Source organism: Sturnira hondurensis, unplaced genomic scaffold (genome assembly GCF_014824575.4).
Source record: "Sturnira hondurensis isolate 20B ecotype Veracruz unplaced genomic scaffold, ASM1482457v3 Scaffold0001221, whole genome shotgun sequence".
Classification (NCBI taxonomy): Eukaryota; Metazoa; Chordata; class Mammalia; order Chiroptera; family Phyllostomidae; genus Sturnira; species Sturnira hondurensis.
In genome coordinates, this window is record NW_028073852.1 from 341,971 (window position 1) to 360,029 (window position 18,059).

Genomic DNA, 18,059 nt, shown 5'->3' on the forward strand with positions numbered 1-18,059 from the left:
CACACGGAGACTTCATGAGCCCACACAGGACTTGGACCCCTCCCCATCAGCGGGACCGAGGACACGGCCCAGGGAAGACCTGCCCTGGGCTGCAGGCCATCCCCCTGGCTAGGTCTCGCACTGACCAGACCAGGTGGCGGGGCGGGGGTGGTCTCACGTTCGTGCTGCCACGCCCAGGCTCTGCTCGAGGACACCCACCGCTGGCTTGAGTTGGATCCTCAGGGTGCCCGGTGCCCACAGCCTCAGAGGCAGCTCTGGGGCTCCTGATACCACCAGGCCGACCCCACCCTGCCAACGGGACTCCTGATTACAGAGGCCGCCGCCCTGGGAACTCTCCACGCGCGCGCGCACCCTTGTGCACAGAGGCAGGCACACGCCGATGCACATGCGTGCTTGAGGTGGGCGCAGGTGGGAGGGGAGACGGTGCGGCCACCTGCAGGGAGGGCCCTCCATGTCCCCGTCCTCCCAGCTGGTCTCTTGATAAAGTCCACCCTTCCAGTGCACCCAGCGCTCCTGAGGGTGAAGCTGAGGGTGCTTCCAGGCGGCGCTCCCACACTGGCCGGCGGACCGCAGCTGCACAGCAGCGCCCCCGCGAGGCCGGCACAGCGGCCTGCACCCAGCATGGGGCGGACGCAGCCCCCCACGGTCCGCGGGACCTCGGCTTTTTGTATTCGGGGCACCACCGGGCTACGGAGCTCCCCGTCGGTGTCTCAGCCGTCGGTGTCACAAGCCTAGAGAACCCTCAGGCCTCGCCCTCGTCTGGTCAGAGGCCGGCATGGTTCCTGAAGGGCTTAGGCACAAAGGGAAGTGAATAAATACGACAGAAGGACGGGTCTCTGTGACGCCCGTGAACTGAAGAGAAGGACCCCTGGGTCCGCTGCACGCGGCCCCCTGAAGGGCGCTCTCGGGCGGACAGCCGGGACAGTGTGCAGTGCGCTGACCCTGACCTTGGGGGTCAAGTGCAATGGCGCCCTCTGGTTAAGGTGGAAAAGCCCCCGTTCCAAGGGCCATGGGGAGTGAACCTCGGTTAGCTGAAGACGCAGGTCTGTGGAAAGGCTGCTACCCTGACAGCAGCAGATATCAAGGTGGATTTTTTTAAGATTTTATGTTTACAGAGAGGAGAAGGGAGGGAGACGAAGAGGGAGAGAAACACTGATCAGTCACCTCTCCCACACGGGGGCGGGGGCAGGGGGGACCCGGGGGCAGAGGGGACCTGGCCCACAACCCAGGTGTATGCCCTGACTGCAAATGGAACTCGTGACCTTTCCACTTGTGAGGCGACGCTCAACCCTCTGAGCCACGTGGGTCAGGGCAGACAGCGAGGTGTTTTGATACAATAGTCCCATTTTCTGTAAGAAAAAAGTACAATTGTCCCAGCGATGAGACCCCGGGGGGCAGCGGCCATCTCCCTGCAATGCTAACGGCCGCCCGAAGGGCAGGGACCTATCCTGGCTCGTCCCAGACCAGCCGGCCCACAGGAGCCGAATCTCCCCATCCATCCAGACTCAGGCAGGCTGCTCTGCACGGACAGGGGGTCACCCTCTGTCAGGACACCATCCCACAACTGTCCCCCGAAATTATTTCCCTAAATCAAAACCTCATCGCCTGCCCCCCTGCCCCCACTTGTCCCAGGTCAGCCAGGCCAGGAACCCAGAAAACAGAAGCTCACCCCTAGGGGCCACGTGCCTGCGGGGGCTTTGATTCAGGGAGAGCAGCTCTGGGTGGGTCCTTAGGGACCTTTGGCTCAGGTTTATGAACGTAAAATTAGGTGCAAAAGTGTTTTAGAATGAGCCATGGCAACAAACTGTGAAGTTTGAAAAGCTGACAGACATGGCACCATCACAGAGACCATTGTCAGAGACCCTCCTGACCCAGGCACGGGTGCTGCCATGGGTCTCCCTGAAAGACCAGTGTTCTTGGTGACAGTCCGGGGAAGCTCGGGCCTAGGCTCCCTCCTGGTAGCCTGTGCTGCCTCTGCACGAAGTCGGGGCCAAGGAGGCCACCGGGAAGCAGAACCAGCCATTCCCTGCACCCGGCCCAGCACCCGTGAGAAGTCTCTGGGGATGGGGCCTGGGGCGTTCTTCTAGTCTGACCACCCAGTGGCCTGTCACTTCCTGGGGCCACCAGACACCAGGGGAGGCTGCCTCCCGTCTCAGACTCACTGAACCCAGAAGGGCCTGCCTGGGACTCAGCCCCGCAGGGAGCCGGAAGTCATCCCTTCCTCTTACCACTGACTCTAGGTTCCCAGAACGCCAGCCTGGGCACCTGCCTACTCAGCAGCTGCCACGCACTTTGCAGGAGCATGAAATAAAGACACTCCAAGATCTGCCGTCAGAACAAATACAAGTTCCATGCAGCGTCTGCCCACTGACCTGTCTGCTCCTACTTGACCAACCATGGAAAGGAAGGGCAGCCCGAGGATGCACCCCCAAAACTGTCCCAGCCGACAAGCAGGTTCCCATCAGCAGTGCCACAGTATGCGTGTCGTCACAATGAAGCTTGCGGCGCCCTTTCCCTCAGAGACAGGTGTCAGTTTTTCCCCAGCCTCAGAAAAAATAAGCTAAAACCTTGGCCCATGGCAGTCTAGAGGTTATTAGGTGTGCAAGTCCCACCACCACAGGCTCTTAAAAGTCACAGTCTGCCCTGGCTGGCATAGCTCAGTAAATTGAGTACAGGCTGCAAACCAAAGGGTCGCTGGTTCGATTCCCAGTCAGGGCACATGCCTGGGTTGTGGGCCAGGTCCCCAGTGGGGGCCACATGAGAGGCAACCACACATTGATATTTCTCTTCCCTTCTTTCTCCCTCCCTTCCCCTTTCTAAGAATAAATAAATAAAATCTTTTAAAAAAAGTCACAGTCTGGCCCTGGCTGGGCACTCAGTGGGTGAGAGCCTACCAAAAGGCCAAGGATGTAAGTTCTGTTCCTGGTCAGGGCACTTACAGGAATCAACCAATGAACGCATCTGTAAGTAGAACAACAAATCTTTCTCTCATTTTCCTTCCTCCCCAAAATTAAAAAAAAAAGTCGGTCCTCCTTCCCTTCCCACAAAAACCAGACCTCTGAAGCACTGTTCTGCTTCTGAATCACACTGAGGGGCCCTGCCTGTCACAGGAACAAAAAGGCAGGTGAGAGAAAAGGAAGAACCCACCCTCCAATCCACCGCAGGCAGACCAAGGGTGCCCTAACACTGGGTGCTGCCCCCTTGACCCCAGACCTCGCTGGGGCCACAGATGGGCTTCTTCCCAAAATGTGATTTGACAGGTGCTTTTGAACTCCCTTCACTGCGCTGGGAACAGCAGCTGAACTGCATCCGGGTCAAAGGTTACAAGGTCCTCGGGCTACGCCTGCCCTTATTTTGAAGCCATTCTCTTATATAACAAAGTCGAGGGGAAATCACTCTTTTAACAAACAATTTATTATAATGATACAAAGGTTTCTTGGCCAACAGCTGGAAAAACACTGAACAATTCAAAGGCAGAAAACAGTCTCTGGCATCACCGAAACCACTGAAAGCTTGTGCAAGGGGATTCAGCAGCATCGAGGCTCTTCGTGCACGTTTCTCGCCCTGCAAGGCTGAGGGAGGGGAGGCAGCTCAGCGCTGGCTGTACCTGATGCAAAGGAATGGCAGACAAGACGGGGGCTGGGGGGCAACTCAGTGGCTCCTAAATGTCCTGAGGACACCCTGAGGCTGGCAGTTTGGTCACTCCCAAAGTCACTTTCAGGCTGCTCAGCCTGCGCTGGTCCAGAGCTCTCACAGAAAGCACAGGGAATGTGTCAGTGCTGGGACTGGTCATATCAGATGCTCCTAGAAGGTAGTTTTGCGCCTAAGCCCACACCTTAGCCATTGAGCAGCTTCATCCGGAACTTCAGAGTTGTTCCTGGAAACGAGGAGGGGCTGGCGGCAGGTGCCTTCAGCAGCAGTGCACGGGGCACCAGCCCCTTCCCTTCTCTACGTTTGGGGCAGCTGTGGGGCTCGATGTGGCCCACGCCACAGGTCCCTCTGCTCACAGCATATTGCTAGTGTGGCTTCTCCAGCTATGAAGACTAACAAAATGCACATCTTTAGGATGACCTTTCTACTGAGATGCTATGTACTTCCCAAGGCTTGCAAAGTTGGTCTGAAGCTGCCCCAGGTGTGTGTAGAGGACTGTGGAGGAGCAAGAGGGGCTGGCCTCAGGCACCAGGCTAGGATCTGGTGCACCTGAACTTGAGGCCCCAGCAAACTCCTCGAACCGGCCTCCTTGCAGAGGAGGGCAAGCTCACTTGATGAGATTCCTCATGATGTTGAGGGAGGACCCTCTATACCCTGACCCGAAATGATTCCAGTGGTTCAAATAGTGGAAGAGCTGATACAACTTCTGCCGCTTCTCAAATCCAGGGGTCTTGGGGATCTTGTTGTGGTAGGCCGAGTAGAAGGAGCTACTGAAGCCCCCGAACATACCAGTTATTGCCAGCTCATACTCTGAGTGGCCGTAGAAGGAAGCTGGGTCAAAAATGACCGGCCCTGAGGAATCCTCTGCTACGTTTCCTCCCCAGAGGTCTCCGTGGAGCAGGGCTGGGACAACGTCCAGACCGAGGAACAGGTCAGGGATCTTCAACTGCAGGAAGGAAATGCAGCCTCAGCCAAGTGAGCAGTGCACACAGGAGGGATGCGGGTGCTCTTCCGAGTGTGGTCCTGCACACCCGAGCACAGCATGGCACACACAGGGACATCCTCCTGGCCGGCTCCGCCCGCCTCCTACCTGCACCCACACCCACAGTGGCTGTGCCTGCCTTGGCATCACTCCTGCTGGGGCTGCAGGGTGTGGGGGGCACAGGGAGCAGCGGGGCTCCACTCACCTGCAGAGCAGACCAGAGCTCGAGGGCCTCTCTGTCGCCAGAGCCCTTCTCCACCATGTCCATCTGGGGCTGAATGCGCTGCTGGGCATAGAATGTGACCCAGTCTCTCTGCCAGTCATTCACCTGCACAGGCAGCAGCCAAGGAGAAAGCAGAGTCAGAGGGACATGCCAAAGCTCAAAGGGGTGCCCCAAAGTGGGAAGGCTCGTCGTGAGAGGCACCATCGCAGTGACGGGGGTGGAAGGGGTGGGAGCCGACAGGACAGCACGGGGCCTCGTGGACCTGGGGGGACCCCCCAGGGCAGAGCAACAGGGTCAGCTCAGAGGGCTCTAGGATGCTCTCCTTCCACCTCTGCTCACACAGGAGCAGAGGCCAGAGCTGGCGGGCCTTCTCTGACCTGTGGCTCACCTCCGTCCACCCACCTGACCACAGAGGACCCCTCTTCGGCTCCTCCCAAGCACTACCCCCTCCGGAGCGATAATGTGGGATGTCATGTGGAGCCCTGTTCCAAAAGACCAGTGAGGGGACGTCTCTGCCATAGGTGCTGGCCACCCAGGAGGGAAGCAAGACAGGTACACAGAAGAGCAGAGGGATACGGGGGCAGTGTATGACTCCGAGTGACAGAGACCGTGCAAACACGTGCACTCTCGCAGAAATGCACGAACTCACCCAACCAGAAAGGTGCGGGAGGGCCAGAACGGAGCAGAACCAGCTGAAACGCCCCCGGGGAAGCACGGAGCAGGAGGCGTCGCCTCAGCCACTGGCCAGGCCACCGACAACTCCGCAACATTTCAGACTCTGAAGCATGTCTGCTGCCCGCCCTGCCCCCCAGGAAACCACCGAAAGCCTTCTCCAGGACTCAGCAGCCCTCTCCCGAGAAGCCACCACCCCAGCCACCTGCATTTGCTGGGAGGCAAGAACCCCCCCTACCTCCAGCTGAAATTCCCAGGGGAGCCAACTGTAAAATCATAAAACTGAAAGTTTCGATCCCTTTTTGTTATGTGAACTTTGAGAGCGTACTATTTAAAATAAACCATTTTTAAATTTCTCATTTTTGCCCACCCTGACAGCTGGCGTTCCTAATCCACTGGCCTCTCCATCTCTCTGAGCTCACGCAGCCTGTGGGGGGCGAAAAGCAGCAGAAAAAGACGGGGAGCTGAGACTCACTAAATTTCACCCAAAGGGAGGAGGTGCGCTTCCCCAGCTGTTTCTGAAACTGTAACCGGGAAACAGAGGCGGAGCACAGACGTGGCTCACCTGGGGGAGGTATCCGCAGCACGTCACCACGTCAAACCCAAACTGGTCCACGAAAGGCCGGTCCGCCTGCCCACCTCCTCTGCCTTGAGAGCCAAAGGGAAACAAGGTGAGCGACTCGCCGCCTTGCTCCCTCGGGCCCTGCTCTCAGAGCTCTGAGCACCGTAAGACCTGAGGTCAGCATGCCCTTCCCCTCCTGGTGCCCCACCAGAGACAAACCAGGGCCCTGGCCTCCACAGGCCCTCAGGGCCCGAGACTGGAGCCTGCTCGTCACCCTTAACCATCAAGGACACCCAGGACTTTCCAGGAGAGACACCCAGAGGACGCCCAGCACGGAATGGTTTGCAGGGGCCAGCTTGGCACCCGCCACTGGTGAGAGACACACTGCTCTGCTTCGAAACGGCCTCCTCCTCTGCAGCTCCCCAGACTCACAGCCAACCCTGACCAGCGCCTGTGGTTGGGGAGGCAGAGAACAGGCTGACGGACCGACCTGTCTGTCTCCCACACGGCCTCTGACAGGACAGGAGTCTGACGGGTCTGTTTACCTAGCATGGTGGATTCTCAGCCACCCAGTACCCTGCTGAGCAGAGGCACAACACAGGCCACGTGTGGACTGCCACACGTGGATTCCCGAACGTCGGAGGGTAGAAGTGCTGGAAGACACCCTCAGTGCTGCCAGCACTGCGGTCACTGTGAGCCTCACCTAAGACTTGTCTTAGGAGAAAGGGCGCTGCACAGAAGGCAGGGCAACTCCGGTGGACCTCCTTCTACGGAGCGAGTGAAGGAACCATGACATGATGGGGCTGGGTCCAGGGACCGTCTCCCGTCTTCCCAGCACACCTGTGCTACGGCACACTAACCCCACTCACTGCGTTCACCGCGCCCTAAGCATGCATCTTGGGGTTCACGTTCCCTTCCCGAGGCATCAACACAGGTCTGACCACCCCCAGATGGCTGGGGCACAACCCCACCCAGACACCCATAAGATCCGAATGTCCTCCTCTGGGCAGTCCCTCCTGGACCACCCAAGGTCTTACCCACGGTGCCAGCCTCCTTCTGCAGCGTCTCTCCAAGCTTCTTGTTCTGGAGGTGCATATCTGCCAGCTGGGCTCCAAGCTTTGCGGCATGACTGTGAAACCCAAAGGTAGCGACTAAGTACCCACGCACAGATGCAGATCTACATCCATCTGAAAGGGCTCAGGCCACGAAAAGCAGGTCAAACGTTCTGAGGACATAAAGTCTGTTTGGCGACAAAGCAAAGGGAAGAGGCCCTCATCACCCGATGGTCTTTCCCAGCCTCATCGCAGCCAAGGCTTTTGTCAGCACCTCACCTTGAGAGACTCCTGTTTGCTTCTGGCTCGCAGGGTACATGCTACTCGTTCTGCAGAACCCACAATGCGCAGGGCTGTGGGTTCCTTGTATCCCAGCCCTCAAAATCAGACCCCAAACGCATGCTCCAGGTATGAAGGAGCCACTCACAAGAGAAACAAAGCCAACCAGAGGGGAAGGGCCAGGACATACCTGCCCAGAGACTTCATGTCCACATGCTCCATCACCAGCATGCTGCCACCTCCCGGGGCGTCGAGAACCTTGAGAGGTCTGGGCACTTTCACTGTGTGTGTTTCCAGGATGGCAGTTAAACTTGCCATCTCACCTTCAAACATTCTTTTAGCCTGGGGCGGGGGGGGGGGGTGACGGAGGCGGGGAAAGAGGAGAGGGCATGGTCACTTCTGGGAAGGTCCCATGGGGACACGCTTTCTCAGGCACTGCGACACTAGAGCAAGGCGGCCCTGAGTGCAGAGCGGACAGGCGCGTCTTCAGCTCTGCACTCAGGGATAAGGACAGCGCTTCCCAGCACTGGGCCCCGTTTCTGTGCTGTCGTTGAACCCCAATTCTCTCCGGAGGGAGGAAGGTAGGCAGCTACTACCACTGCACTGAATGCCAGGTGCAGAGCTGGGCTGCTCACGGGCCATCCTCAGAGTACAACCACAGGCCCCACTCACACTGGACTTACCCTGTTTCTAGCAAGACACTGAGTTGTGTTCCAGGGATAGCAAAACAGAACTATGTGACACACTGAAATATGCTCAGAGGAGAGATTTTTGACCTTCAATACTCGGAAACAACAGGCTCACTCCCTGGTCCCTAACCCTTCAAATTTCACCCAAAGCCACAATCAAGGAGACAAGAGTCGCATCTTGTCTCCTTGTCAGCTGACTTTGCAACAAAACCTTTTCTCTCCTCAAAAGCCAATGTCATAGCACTGGCTTCTATGCACACTGGACAGTGTCCATGCTTGCTGACCACCATCTGGCTCCTCAAGTGCAGATGGCCCCGTGTGCATAAGCCAGGAACCCGAGTGGACCACCAGTTCTATGACATCTCTTACCTAGCGCTGAAAACCATATCAACTCGAACCCCATGGCCATTGCAGTCCACAAGTCCTTGTGCCCTGGACTGCAGGACCCACCCTCCCCACCTGGCTCCCTGCTCACCACACCGTGGTCATCCTTACAGAAGGCCAGTGCCCCCAGGGAACATACCCTGCCCGTGGCTCCCACAGGCTGACCCTGCCCACTCCCCACCCTCACCCCCAGGCCCCAGCCCAGGCTCCACCCCTCACACTTATACACACACACCCCGTGCTCCTGGATTACAGCCTTCTTTTAGTTTCTCAAAGATCCGCTGCTTCCTCCAGGCTTGAAGCCTTCATACACCATGCCCCCTCTGCTTGGGGCACAGCCCCAGCTTTGACCAAGTCGGCACCTTTCCGTCATGCTTCAGACCTCAACTCATGCCAGGCTGATTTCTGAGAAATCTTCCCTAACTTCCCAGACTGAACAACCTCTCCCTCTTCTGGTACCGTGTGAGTGAAACTGCTACAGAGGTAGGCAGACGCGGTGCAGCGCCCAACTCAGGAGCATCCAGCTCCAATTCTCACACGGCCGGCAGGTCCGCGTGTCTGCAGCACAGAGACCGGACGTCCTGCCCGGGCCCCTCTTCTGCCCGGCCACTGCCGTCCCCACCCTGCAGACTGGTTCTGTCTGCTGTGTCGTTCTACACACAGAGGCAAGTGCTCTGGCTTCTTCTTCCTGCCGCATTTGCTACTTGGGCATATCAGCAGTCCAGAGGCATTCCCACTGCCGTACAGAGCTCTGCTATGAGAATATTCTGGAGCGTGTTCATCCAGTCTGCTGTTGACGAACAGGTGGGCCTCCGTTTGGGGCTACTATGAACAAGGACATTCTTCTACACGTTCTCATAGTTACTAATTCTGTGACCCTGAGCAAATTCCTTAAGCTCTTGTGTCTCAGTTTCCTCATCTGTAAAACAGAGTTATAATAGTAACAATATCATGGGCTTGCTGCCATGGCTAACGAAGTTAGCAGCTAACACATAATCTATTCCAAACACTTTATAAATATCATTATTATACTACCTTCAAGAGCCACAGTCACTGAGGAGAAAGAGCTGTGTCTTAAGGAGGACTTTCAGAGCATTCTCTTCAGAGATAAAGAAAAAACCCTGGATGCCAGCTGTGTTTTGTAGCAGAGGTCTGGTTTTGAAGAGTAAAGGGGTAGAATTTTTTTTTTCAAACTCAGGGAGAGGTTTAGGAGGATCTGTGAGCCCAGGCTCCACACAGAAATACCGACTGCTACATGGTCCTAGGTGTCTAACCAACCCTAAGAACACCGCTACTCTCACCCTGGCTGGTGTGGCTCAGGGGGTTGAGCACCAGCCTGCGAAGCAAAGAGTCGCTGGTTCAATTCCCAGTCAGGGCACATGCCCGGGTTGCGGGCCAGGTCCCCAGTAGGGGACACATGGGAGGCAACGGCACACCGATGTTTTTCTCCCTCTTTCTCCCTTCCCTTCTAAGAGTAGATATATAAAATTAAGAAAACACTGCTACTCTAGAGCTGAACCCAGGTAAAAGGAAACATCAGCTGGGACCAGTGCTACAAAATTCCATTAAGGGAGGAGTACAGAGAAAACCGATGACAGGTATGCAAAAGGCTGATAAGAATAATCAAGCCCTGGCCAGTAGCTCAGTTGATGAGAGTGTCATCCAGATGCACCAATGTTGTGGGTTCAATCCCTGGTCAGATCACATGCAAGAATCAGCCAGTGAGTGCGCAAATAAGTGAAACAACAAATGGATGTTTCTCTCCACCCACACTACCCCCCCATCTCTCTAAAATTCTAACAAATCTTTTTAAAAGAATGCTCAAGAGGTAAAAGAACTTGGACAAGGTCGATTTGAGCAGGAGTGAGAAGGGTAGCCAAGATGTCTGGAAGAAGACGGTTTCACCTTCTCAGAGGCCCCCACTGAGTCCCCTTTTCCTCACAAGCGGCAGCGGCTGTGCGCCCACAGCATTTGCGCAGGACTTGGTTGGTGCCCAAGCTGGGCGCGGGCTCGTTGGGAACCATCTGCTAAAACGCCTTATCACTAGATAAGGAAGAATGAGCAAAGTGCCAAGAAAGCGGACTCTGACGACCAAACAAAAAGTAAGAACCTGAAGGAATAGCAGCAGAACAACGTTTAAAGACCTCACTAAGTGGTTTCATCTTCGCGGACAGAAAATGTAATCGATGCCACGTTTTGAACAAATGCCAGTGGAGGTGGAAATGCAGTCATGAGAAGGACGATGCGGCCCAGGAGGAAGAACACCAGGGAAGCCAGCCCCACCGTAGAAAATAAGTTAGAAGGCCGCCTGCTGCCTGAGCCCTGCTGGGGGCACAGCCGTGTGAAAGGGCAGCTCCACCCGCGGCGAACAGTGGGCCAGTTCGCACTGAGGGGTGCAGGGCGGGGGCTCCAAGAGGGGAAGGCGGGCCTTGAGAGCACAGCAGCATCGCAGAGACGGACCCCGCGCGGGACGGGACTGCGCTCGGATGTCTAGGAAAGGACGGCAGCACTGCCATGGGGCGCAGGGCACGCCCCACTCCCAGAGCCAGGCTGGGCCTCCAGCCGCCGGGGACCGGGGCGACTGGGGCCCGCTCTCCCCTGCGAGGCCCTTGGAAATGCAGTGGGACCCGCAATAAACTAAATGCTTATCACCCTCCCCCAAAATTCCCGTGTGGAAACCCAGCCCCACGACATGGTGTTGGGGGTAATGCGGTCACGCCAGGATCAGCGCCCTAGTTCCTGCCCGCAGCGCGGACTGGCTCCCCCGACCGCCCGGCGCCCGGGCTTCCAGATGCCGGCCCCGAGAGAAGGGCGCCTGGCGGGCCCAGGCCACCGGTCCGTGCTGCGGTCGGGCAGCCCAAACAGCCCTAGGCAGCGGCTACTCGGAAACGGCTCCGACGCCTGCAGGTTCACACAAACCCCAGGCCATGGAACTGCTGCTCCCGCCTTTGATCAAAACCCGCCCAACCTGGGCACTCGCTCCCAGCAGCGGCCTCGACGATCCCGAAGACACAGCAACGGCCTTCGCCTGGAGCACAGGCACCGCAAGGCTCGCTGCGCACGGCCGCAGGTCGGACCAGCTCCCCGGGGCCGAGCGGCCGCAGGGGGCTGCGCCTGCGGCGCCCAGCTCACGACGACCACGCGCGGCCGCGGGCGGAGACGGCGCCGGCCGCCCGAGCCCCAGAGCAGGGTCGGGCCCTCAAGCTCCCACCGCGGACCCAGGACCGTCGCCCAGCGGCCCCGCCCCCCACGCTCAGCCCTCTCGCCCTCCCGACTCCCCGCGGCCCTGACCTCCGACTTGGCGTTCACTTTCACAAACACTCGCCCTTTGTCCGTGTCGTAACTCTGGCCCTGGCTAATGCACCCGCCCCCTGAGTGGCCCGTGGCCTTGACGGAGCTGCAGCCCAACTCCCGCCTCAGCAGCTCCTCCATGCTCCCGGCACCGCGACCACAGACCCTCCTCCAGAGACGCCTGGACGCCGGGCGACAGCGCGGAGACCCCCGGGATTGGGAGAGGCGCGTTGACGTCGTGTGGGGGCGGGGCCTGGTTGACGCTCGGGGGTTGGGAGAGGCGCGCTTACGTCATGTGGGGCGTGGCCAGTGGGCGCTCCAGGGATTGAGTGAGTGGCGAGAAGAGTCGGAGGCCCGAAGGCCTTGACCAGATGTGCACTTTGCCTTACCTACACCCTTGTCTTCTCTGACCCTAGTCTTGCTCTTCTTTTCCCCCTCCTGCCATTGTCCCCTCGTTTAACCTTAAGCTCGAGGTCAGATGGTGACACCTCCGGGCTTTCCCTGACCTGGACAATTCTGCAACACCCTTATGGGTGGCATCTCATCTTTCTCTCTCTCTTTTTTTTTGTGTGTGTGCATGATTACACAATCAGCCTCTGTTTTCCCAGCTAGACTTTAGTGATTTGAGGGCAGAATAAAGTCTGCTTTGCTCCCTCTATCAGTTAGGGTCCTCCAGAGATACCAAACCAACAGGGTGTGTATACAAATCAAGTGATTTATTTACTTACTTTTTAAAATTTTTATTTATTTATCTTTAGAGGGGAAGAGAAGGAGAGAAATATCAATGTATGGTTGCCTCTCGTGAGTCCCCTGCTGGGAACTGGCCTGCAACCTAGGCATCGATTCCTGACTGGGAATCGAACCACTATCACGTGGTTCGCAGGCCAGCACTCAATCCACTGAGCTACACCAGCCAGGGCAAGTGATTTATTTAAGGAATCAGCTCACACACAACTGTGGAGGTGCAAGACCAAAACCTGAAGGGTAGACCAGCAGCTGGAGACGCAGGGGAGATCTGCTGGCAGAATTTACTCTCCCTTATGGGGGGGTCAGCATTTCTTCTACTTGGGCCTTGCTAAGCAGACAAGGCCCTACCCACACTGTAGAGAGTATTGGCTTTACCCCAAACCCACCGATTTAAATGCTAGTCTCATTCAACACATACCTTCACAAAATCAGCCAGAATAATGTTTGGCCCAATACCTGGACACAGTGCCCCACGCTCGCCATTGTTTCACAACGCTTAGTGCATGTCCCTGTAAATCTGGGACCTGACAGGGCTACACTCCCAACAAAAAGGTGAATTGCAAGAGAGTCTGAATATGAACCATCTCAGAGTCTGCTTTTGCGTGGTCGTGCAGCCTAAATTCATATCACTTGATTATCCAGGACATGCATGATTTTAATTAAAGCAAATAGGGAACGCAGCTGTCCCAGGACTGGGAGGCAGACACAAAACTTCCCCTGATCTTCCTCCTGGATACCACAAAAGGCCCTTGAATTATTTTCCAAGGACAATCAGCATCACACAGTCAAAACCAAGCAAATGCTGCCCAGGCCGATGTGGCTCAGTGGATTGAGTGCCAGCCTGTGAACTGAAAGTCTGTCAGTTGGATTCCCAGTCAGGGCACATGCCTACATTTTGAGTCAGACCCTCAGTTAGGAGTGTGTGAAAGGCAATCAATTAATAATGTATCTATTGCACATCGATATTTTTCTCCTACTCTTCTGTACTCACTTCCCCTCCCCCTAAAAGTAAATTAAATAAATAAACAAACAAACAAATAAAATAAGCTGAATCCTTAAAAAGGTGACTCAGCGGATCTATAAAGAAACAAAAAAAAAAACTTTCAGAAATTAAAAACATAATAAATTTTAAAAGCCAAATGGACGGATTTAGCAGATTAGACACAAATGAGAGAGGAACTGGAAGATGTCAGAGAAATCATGCAGAATGTGGCAGAGACTAAAAAGGAAAATACAGATGAGATTGAGAGACGTGGAAAATAGTGAGGAGTCCTAGTGGACATTTAACTGGTGTACCAGAGAAGAAGGGCAGAGGCTATAGTTTAAAAGAAAATAGCTGAGAATTTGCTAGAACTGATGAAATGCACCAATCCTCAGACTTAGGGTCTGCTCCCAAATAACAAGCTGGACAAATTAAAAGGAATTCACACCCAGACAAATAAAAGTGAAAGTGCACAACACCCCCCCCCAAAAAAAAACAAAAAACCAAGAAACCTCTACTGTAGCCAGCAAAAGTCAGATTATTTTGAAAAGATTGACCTCTGGTGTACCAACACTAATAGTGCTCACGGAGAATATATTTTGAAGAATGAAAATGAAATAAAGACATTTTTTTCAGACTGAATACCATTTGCTTTTATTTCTAGTGGTGTTGTTCTCAAGCAGCAGACCCTAAAGGACATTTTCATCCGAAAGGAAAGTGGTCACAGGTTGCAAAGCCAAAGTGCAAAGCAAGCCGTGCATGTGTGAGAAAACTCAGTGACGCTGATTCCACACGACGTAAGATTCACGTTTGGTTTTTAGAAAGAATGTTTTAACAATTATTTTTGTGTTTTAATTTAAAGGGGTAAATTGTGACAAGGCCTTTGTGTTGTTAAAGAGAAAAAAAGTCTGATAAATGGAATATGCATTTCGTAATTTCTAAGGTAAGTGCTAAAAATAGGAAAGCTCATTTACAACTTTCCTTTTAGTAGAAGGAAAAATCAGTCCCAAAGAGGAGGAAAAATAAAAATAACAAATAAGGATGGGCCAGGTGGTACAAACAGAGCATACATCTGAGAAGGTAGGGGCTGCAGGCCAGGGCGGGAGGGAGGTCAGAAGGATCCCCCACCGCCTCCCGCAGGCCCAGCTCGTTGTGGGCGGGCCTCCTACCCAGCATTGAGAACTAGCCCTCCACTTGACTTCAAGAGCTACCACATTGGCTCAACATTTATTCTTATCGGAAGTCTCTCTCCTTGACCACAGAGCAGGGTTTACAGTTCCCCAAACACCGAGTTTGAGTGTAGGAGCTTCGAGGGTGCGGGCACCGGACAGCTGGGGCCAGGTCTCCGCTGAGGCTAGAACCCTAGCTCTCCCTTCCACCTTCTCCACTCGGGCCGGCCTGGTGTGAACTGTCCTGAGTGATAGAGACGGACAGTTGTCCGTCGGGGCTGAGGAGGCACAGCGTAGCAGCAGCAGGCTGCCGGGAGGTGGCCGGAGACAGAGACAAGCCTTGGACATTTGACACACCTAGGCCTGGAGGCTCCGGTAGGGGGCGGAGCTGAGTCAAGGAACGGGGCGGGGCCGGGCCGGGCAGAGCCTTTGGGCCGGTGGGCTTGGGCAGAGCAGGTGGGCACTGGGTGAAGCATCTGGTGGGCGGGGCTTGGGTCAGGCCAGACAGAGCGGTGGGAGGGGCGAAACCTTTATTATTAGGATTTCGTGCAGCTCTCGTACTTTCTGGAGCATCCGTGATGTTACAGCTTTGCTTAAAATAGTTTTTCTTTCTTTGTCAGAAGAACAACTGGCACCTTGGCTGTGAATTCTTGGTGAGTCATCAGCAAATATAAACCAGCGTGAAAGTCTGACCAGCTGTTAGTTCCTATTTACTTCTTGACAGCAAGGGAGAGAAATAAGAAGAGTTAATTGGTGTGTGCAAGCGCCAGGGGCTTTGGAGAAAATATGGTCGGTCCCGTTTTAGTCCTTCAGTCTATTTTTATCTGAGCACCAGAGAAACTCAAGAAATGCTTTTTCATAGTCAAATGGAACACAAACTTTGCATTATGTAAAGAGATCCCTTGCATATCACCAGAGATGGCAGACATTCCTTTTCTCCCCACCTTTCATAGTAGGTGCTCCAACTGGGCTGTAGACCAGAGGCCACAGAAACCAGCTGCCGTGCGCACTCGGAACCAACCTGCAAACAGTTAAGCAGTTACTGTGCAACCCAGCAATTCCACCCCTACGTATATATTGTCTATGCCCAGAAAATAAAAATATGTCCACACAGACACTTGTACACCGATGTTCATAACAGCCCAAAGGTGGAAACAGCCCAAATGTCCTTCTACAGATGAATGATAAACAAAGTGGGTTCTGTACATATAATGAAATATTTGTACATGTAATGGGTTCTGTACACATACTGAAATACATATGATGAAATATTACCTTCCTTTAGAAAGAAGGTAATTCTGAGATGTTAAAACACATAAATATTGACATGTTAACTGAAATGAGCCAGGCACAAAAGGATAAATACTGTATGATTTCATACAGAGTGCCTAGAGCAGTCAAATTCAGAGACAAGAAGAAGAACGGAGAAAGCCAGAGGCTGGGGAGAGGAGGTGGGGTGTTCATAGTGCTTAATGGAGATAGAGTTTCAGCCTGGTGAAGATGACAAAGTTATGGAGATGGGTGGTTGCACAACAATGTGAATGTGTTTAATGCCACTGAATTATACAATTAAAATGGGGAAAATGGTAAATCGTATGTTATGTATATTTTACCACAATTTAAAAAGGAAAACAAGACAAAACTGAGCCTGTGATGCTGTGCTGACCGTCACCCACAGTGGAAGCCACTGGCAGGACCTCTGGCCATCATGTTTTCCCTGAGTCCTCCTTTGTTGGAGTAGCAGCAGGAATGACAGTCCCCACCTCTCGGCAACAGGGGAAGGGAGGGAGGAAGAAAGGGAGAGAAACAGCAATGTGTGGTTGCCTCTTATGTTCCCCTAACTGAGGACCTGGCCCATAACCCAGACATGTGCCCGACTGGGAATCAAACTAGTGACCCTTTGGTTCACAGGCCAGTGCTCAATCCACTGAGCCACACCAGTGGGGCATCTGGAGACATTTTAATGGTCACAAGGAGCTGGAGGGATGCTCCTGGCAGCTCATAGATAGGGGTCAGGGACGCTGTTCAGCATCAGGTGATGCACAGAACAGCCCTGTGACAGAGAATGCTCTGCCCCAGAGGTCAAGAGGCCTATGGCACTGTGGCATGGCAGCCTGCGCTGACGAAGACAGGTCTCTTCTCTGAAGGAGTGGCCCTGGTAGGGGCTTTTCATAGTCATATGTGTTTGTGGAGTTTGCACAAGTCATATGTCTACCCATGAATGGCTAAGAGCACCACGGCTTTCGGTTGTGATATCTGTCTTATTCCCTGTTCCTCGTGCCAGGGGGTAGTAGAGCGTTTGGGGAATCTGCGACTCAGGTTGGAGTTGGTCTTCACGGGAAATGCTTATGTTGTTCCCAGTCCCTTCTGGGTCCAGGGAGTCCCCACCGGTTCTGAACTGGCTTCAGGAATTCCACCACCACCATGTGAAACCAGGGAAATAGAGGATGCACGCCCAGGAGCCGTGGCTCTGGAGGATGGAGGAGAAACACGTCTTGCAGACCCAAGAAATAACTCTCATCACCACGGGGCTAAGACTCTGGGGGACTTGGCTTCCTTTGGCTCCTGGAGAGCGGGACACTCCTGTCCATCGGGAGTACTTGCTAAGCAGCATCCGGTAACAGACACTGAACGTCTCAACTCAGGTGCCTCAGGCCTTAGCAGAAAGCCTGGGCTCGTAGAGCACACATCTGTTGGCTCATCTCAAACCACCAAACCTCTTCTGAGGACCCGATATCCTTTGTTGTGATGGAGTCTGGTGGTTAGACACAACAGGGCAGGACAAAGATCTCTCTTCTCCTCATGCAGTTATCACAACACGCCGACCACAGGTTACGAAGACAAAAAGTTAAAATAGACATTGCAGACTCAGTTGTTGCCTTAGGTGTGTGGGTGACAGCCTCTACTGCAGGCACCAGGGGCTCTATGTCTGGGGACAGCAGTGGGGCACTCTGGGGTGGGAAGACCTCTGTCCCTGATGGATCCCTTGCAACCACAGGGCGGGGAAACCCAAATATGTCCTCCACATTCCCCCCCACCTCCGTGAGGTCCCCAGCAAGACTGAGCCCAGGTGTCGAAGGCAGTCTCAATAGTCCTGAAAATGTAAGTAGCTGCAGATGTTTCCAACATATAGCAAGGGAGCTGTGAGTCCCGATGGGGCACAGCCCTCTGTGGGTGTTCTGATCTCACCCACCCCATGTTCCCGTGGGATTGAGGTCTTCCCACACTCGTCATCCTCCCATGGAGCTGATGAATCACAACCAGGAGCAGGTAAAATAAAACGGTTCATACATGTCACAATTCTCAAAGCAAATTATTCTTTTATTTTTTAATCAAATGATTCTTGTTGTATTTTGATCCAATAGGGAAGGAAAAT

General features: G+C 54.3%; 1 protein-coding gene across 3 annotated transcripts; it reads right to left on the bottom strand.

Moving 5' to 3' along the window:
* Positions 1-3,395: 3,395 nt before the first annotated feature.
* FN3KRP (fructosamine 3 kinase related protein) lies at positions 3,396-12,026 on the bottom strand. 3 transcript variants are annotated; one of them, XM_037063709.1, is made up of 6 exons: positions 11,786-12,026; positions 7,612-7,763; positions 7,128-7,219; positions 6,094-6,176; positions 4,839-4,961; positions 3,396-4,597 (listed from the first exon to the last, which is right to left on the bottom strand). In XM_037063709.1, exons 1-6 carry the CDS (start codon positions 11,924-11,926, stop codon positions 4,259-4,261), a joined length of 930 nt encoding a protein of 309 aa, XP_036919604.1. In that variant the 5' UTR covers positions 11,927-12,026; the 3' UTR covers positions 3,396-4,258. The 3 variants fall into 3 exon arrangements, with proteins under 3 accessions (XP_036919604.1, XP_036919625.1, XP_036919615.1); XM_037063730.1 differs by lacking the exon at positions 11,786-12,026 and adding an exon at positions 11,463-11,636; XM_037063720.1 differs by lacking the exon at positions 11,786-12,026 and adding an exon at positions 8,730-9,858.
* Between the last annotated feature and the right edge of the window lie 6,033 nt (positions 12,027-18,059).

Excerpts from the sequence above, each read along its gene's own strand:
- FN3KRP (XM_037063709.1), bottom strand. The coding sequence starts at position 11,926 with ATGGAGGAGCTGCTGAGGCGGGAGTTGGGCTGCAGCTCCGTCAAGGCC. Across the intron at positions 6,177-7,127 it reads GAAGGAGGCTGGCACCGTGG|GCAGAGGAGGTGGGCAGGCG; the intron begins GTAAGACCTTGG and ends TTGGCTCTCAAG. Across the intron at positions 4,962-6,093 it reads GCTGCGGATACCTCCCCCAG|GTGAATGACTGGCAGAGAGA; the intron begins GTGAGCCACGTC and ends CTGCCTGTGCAG.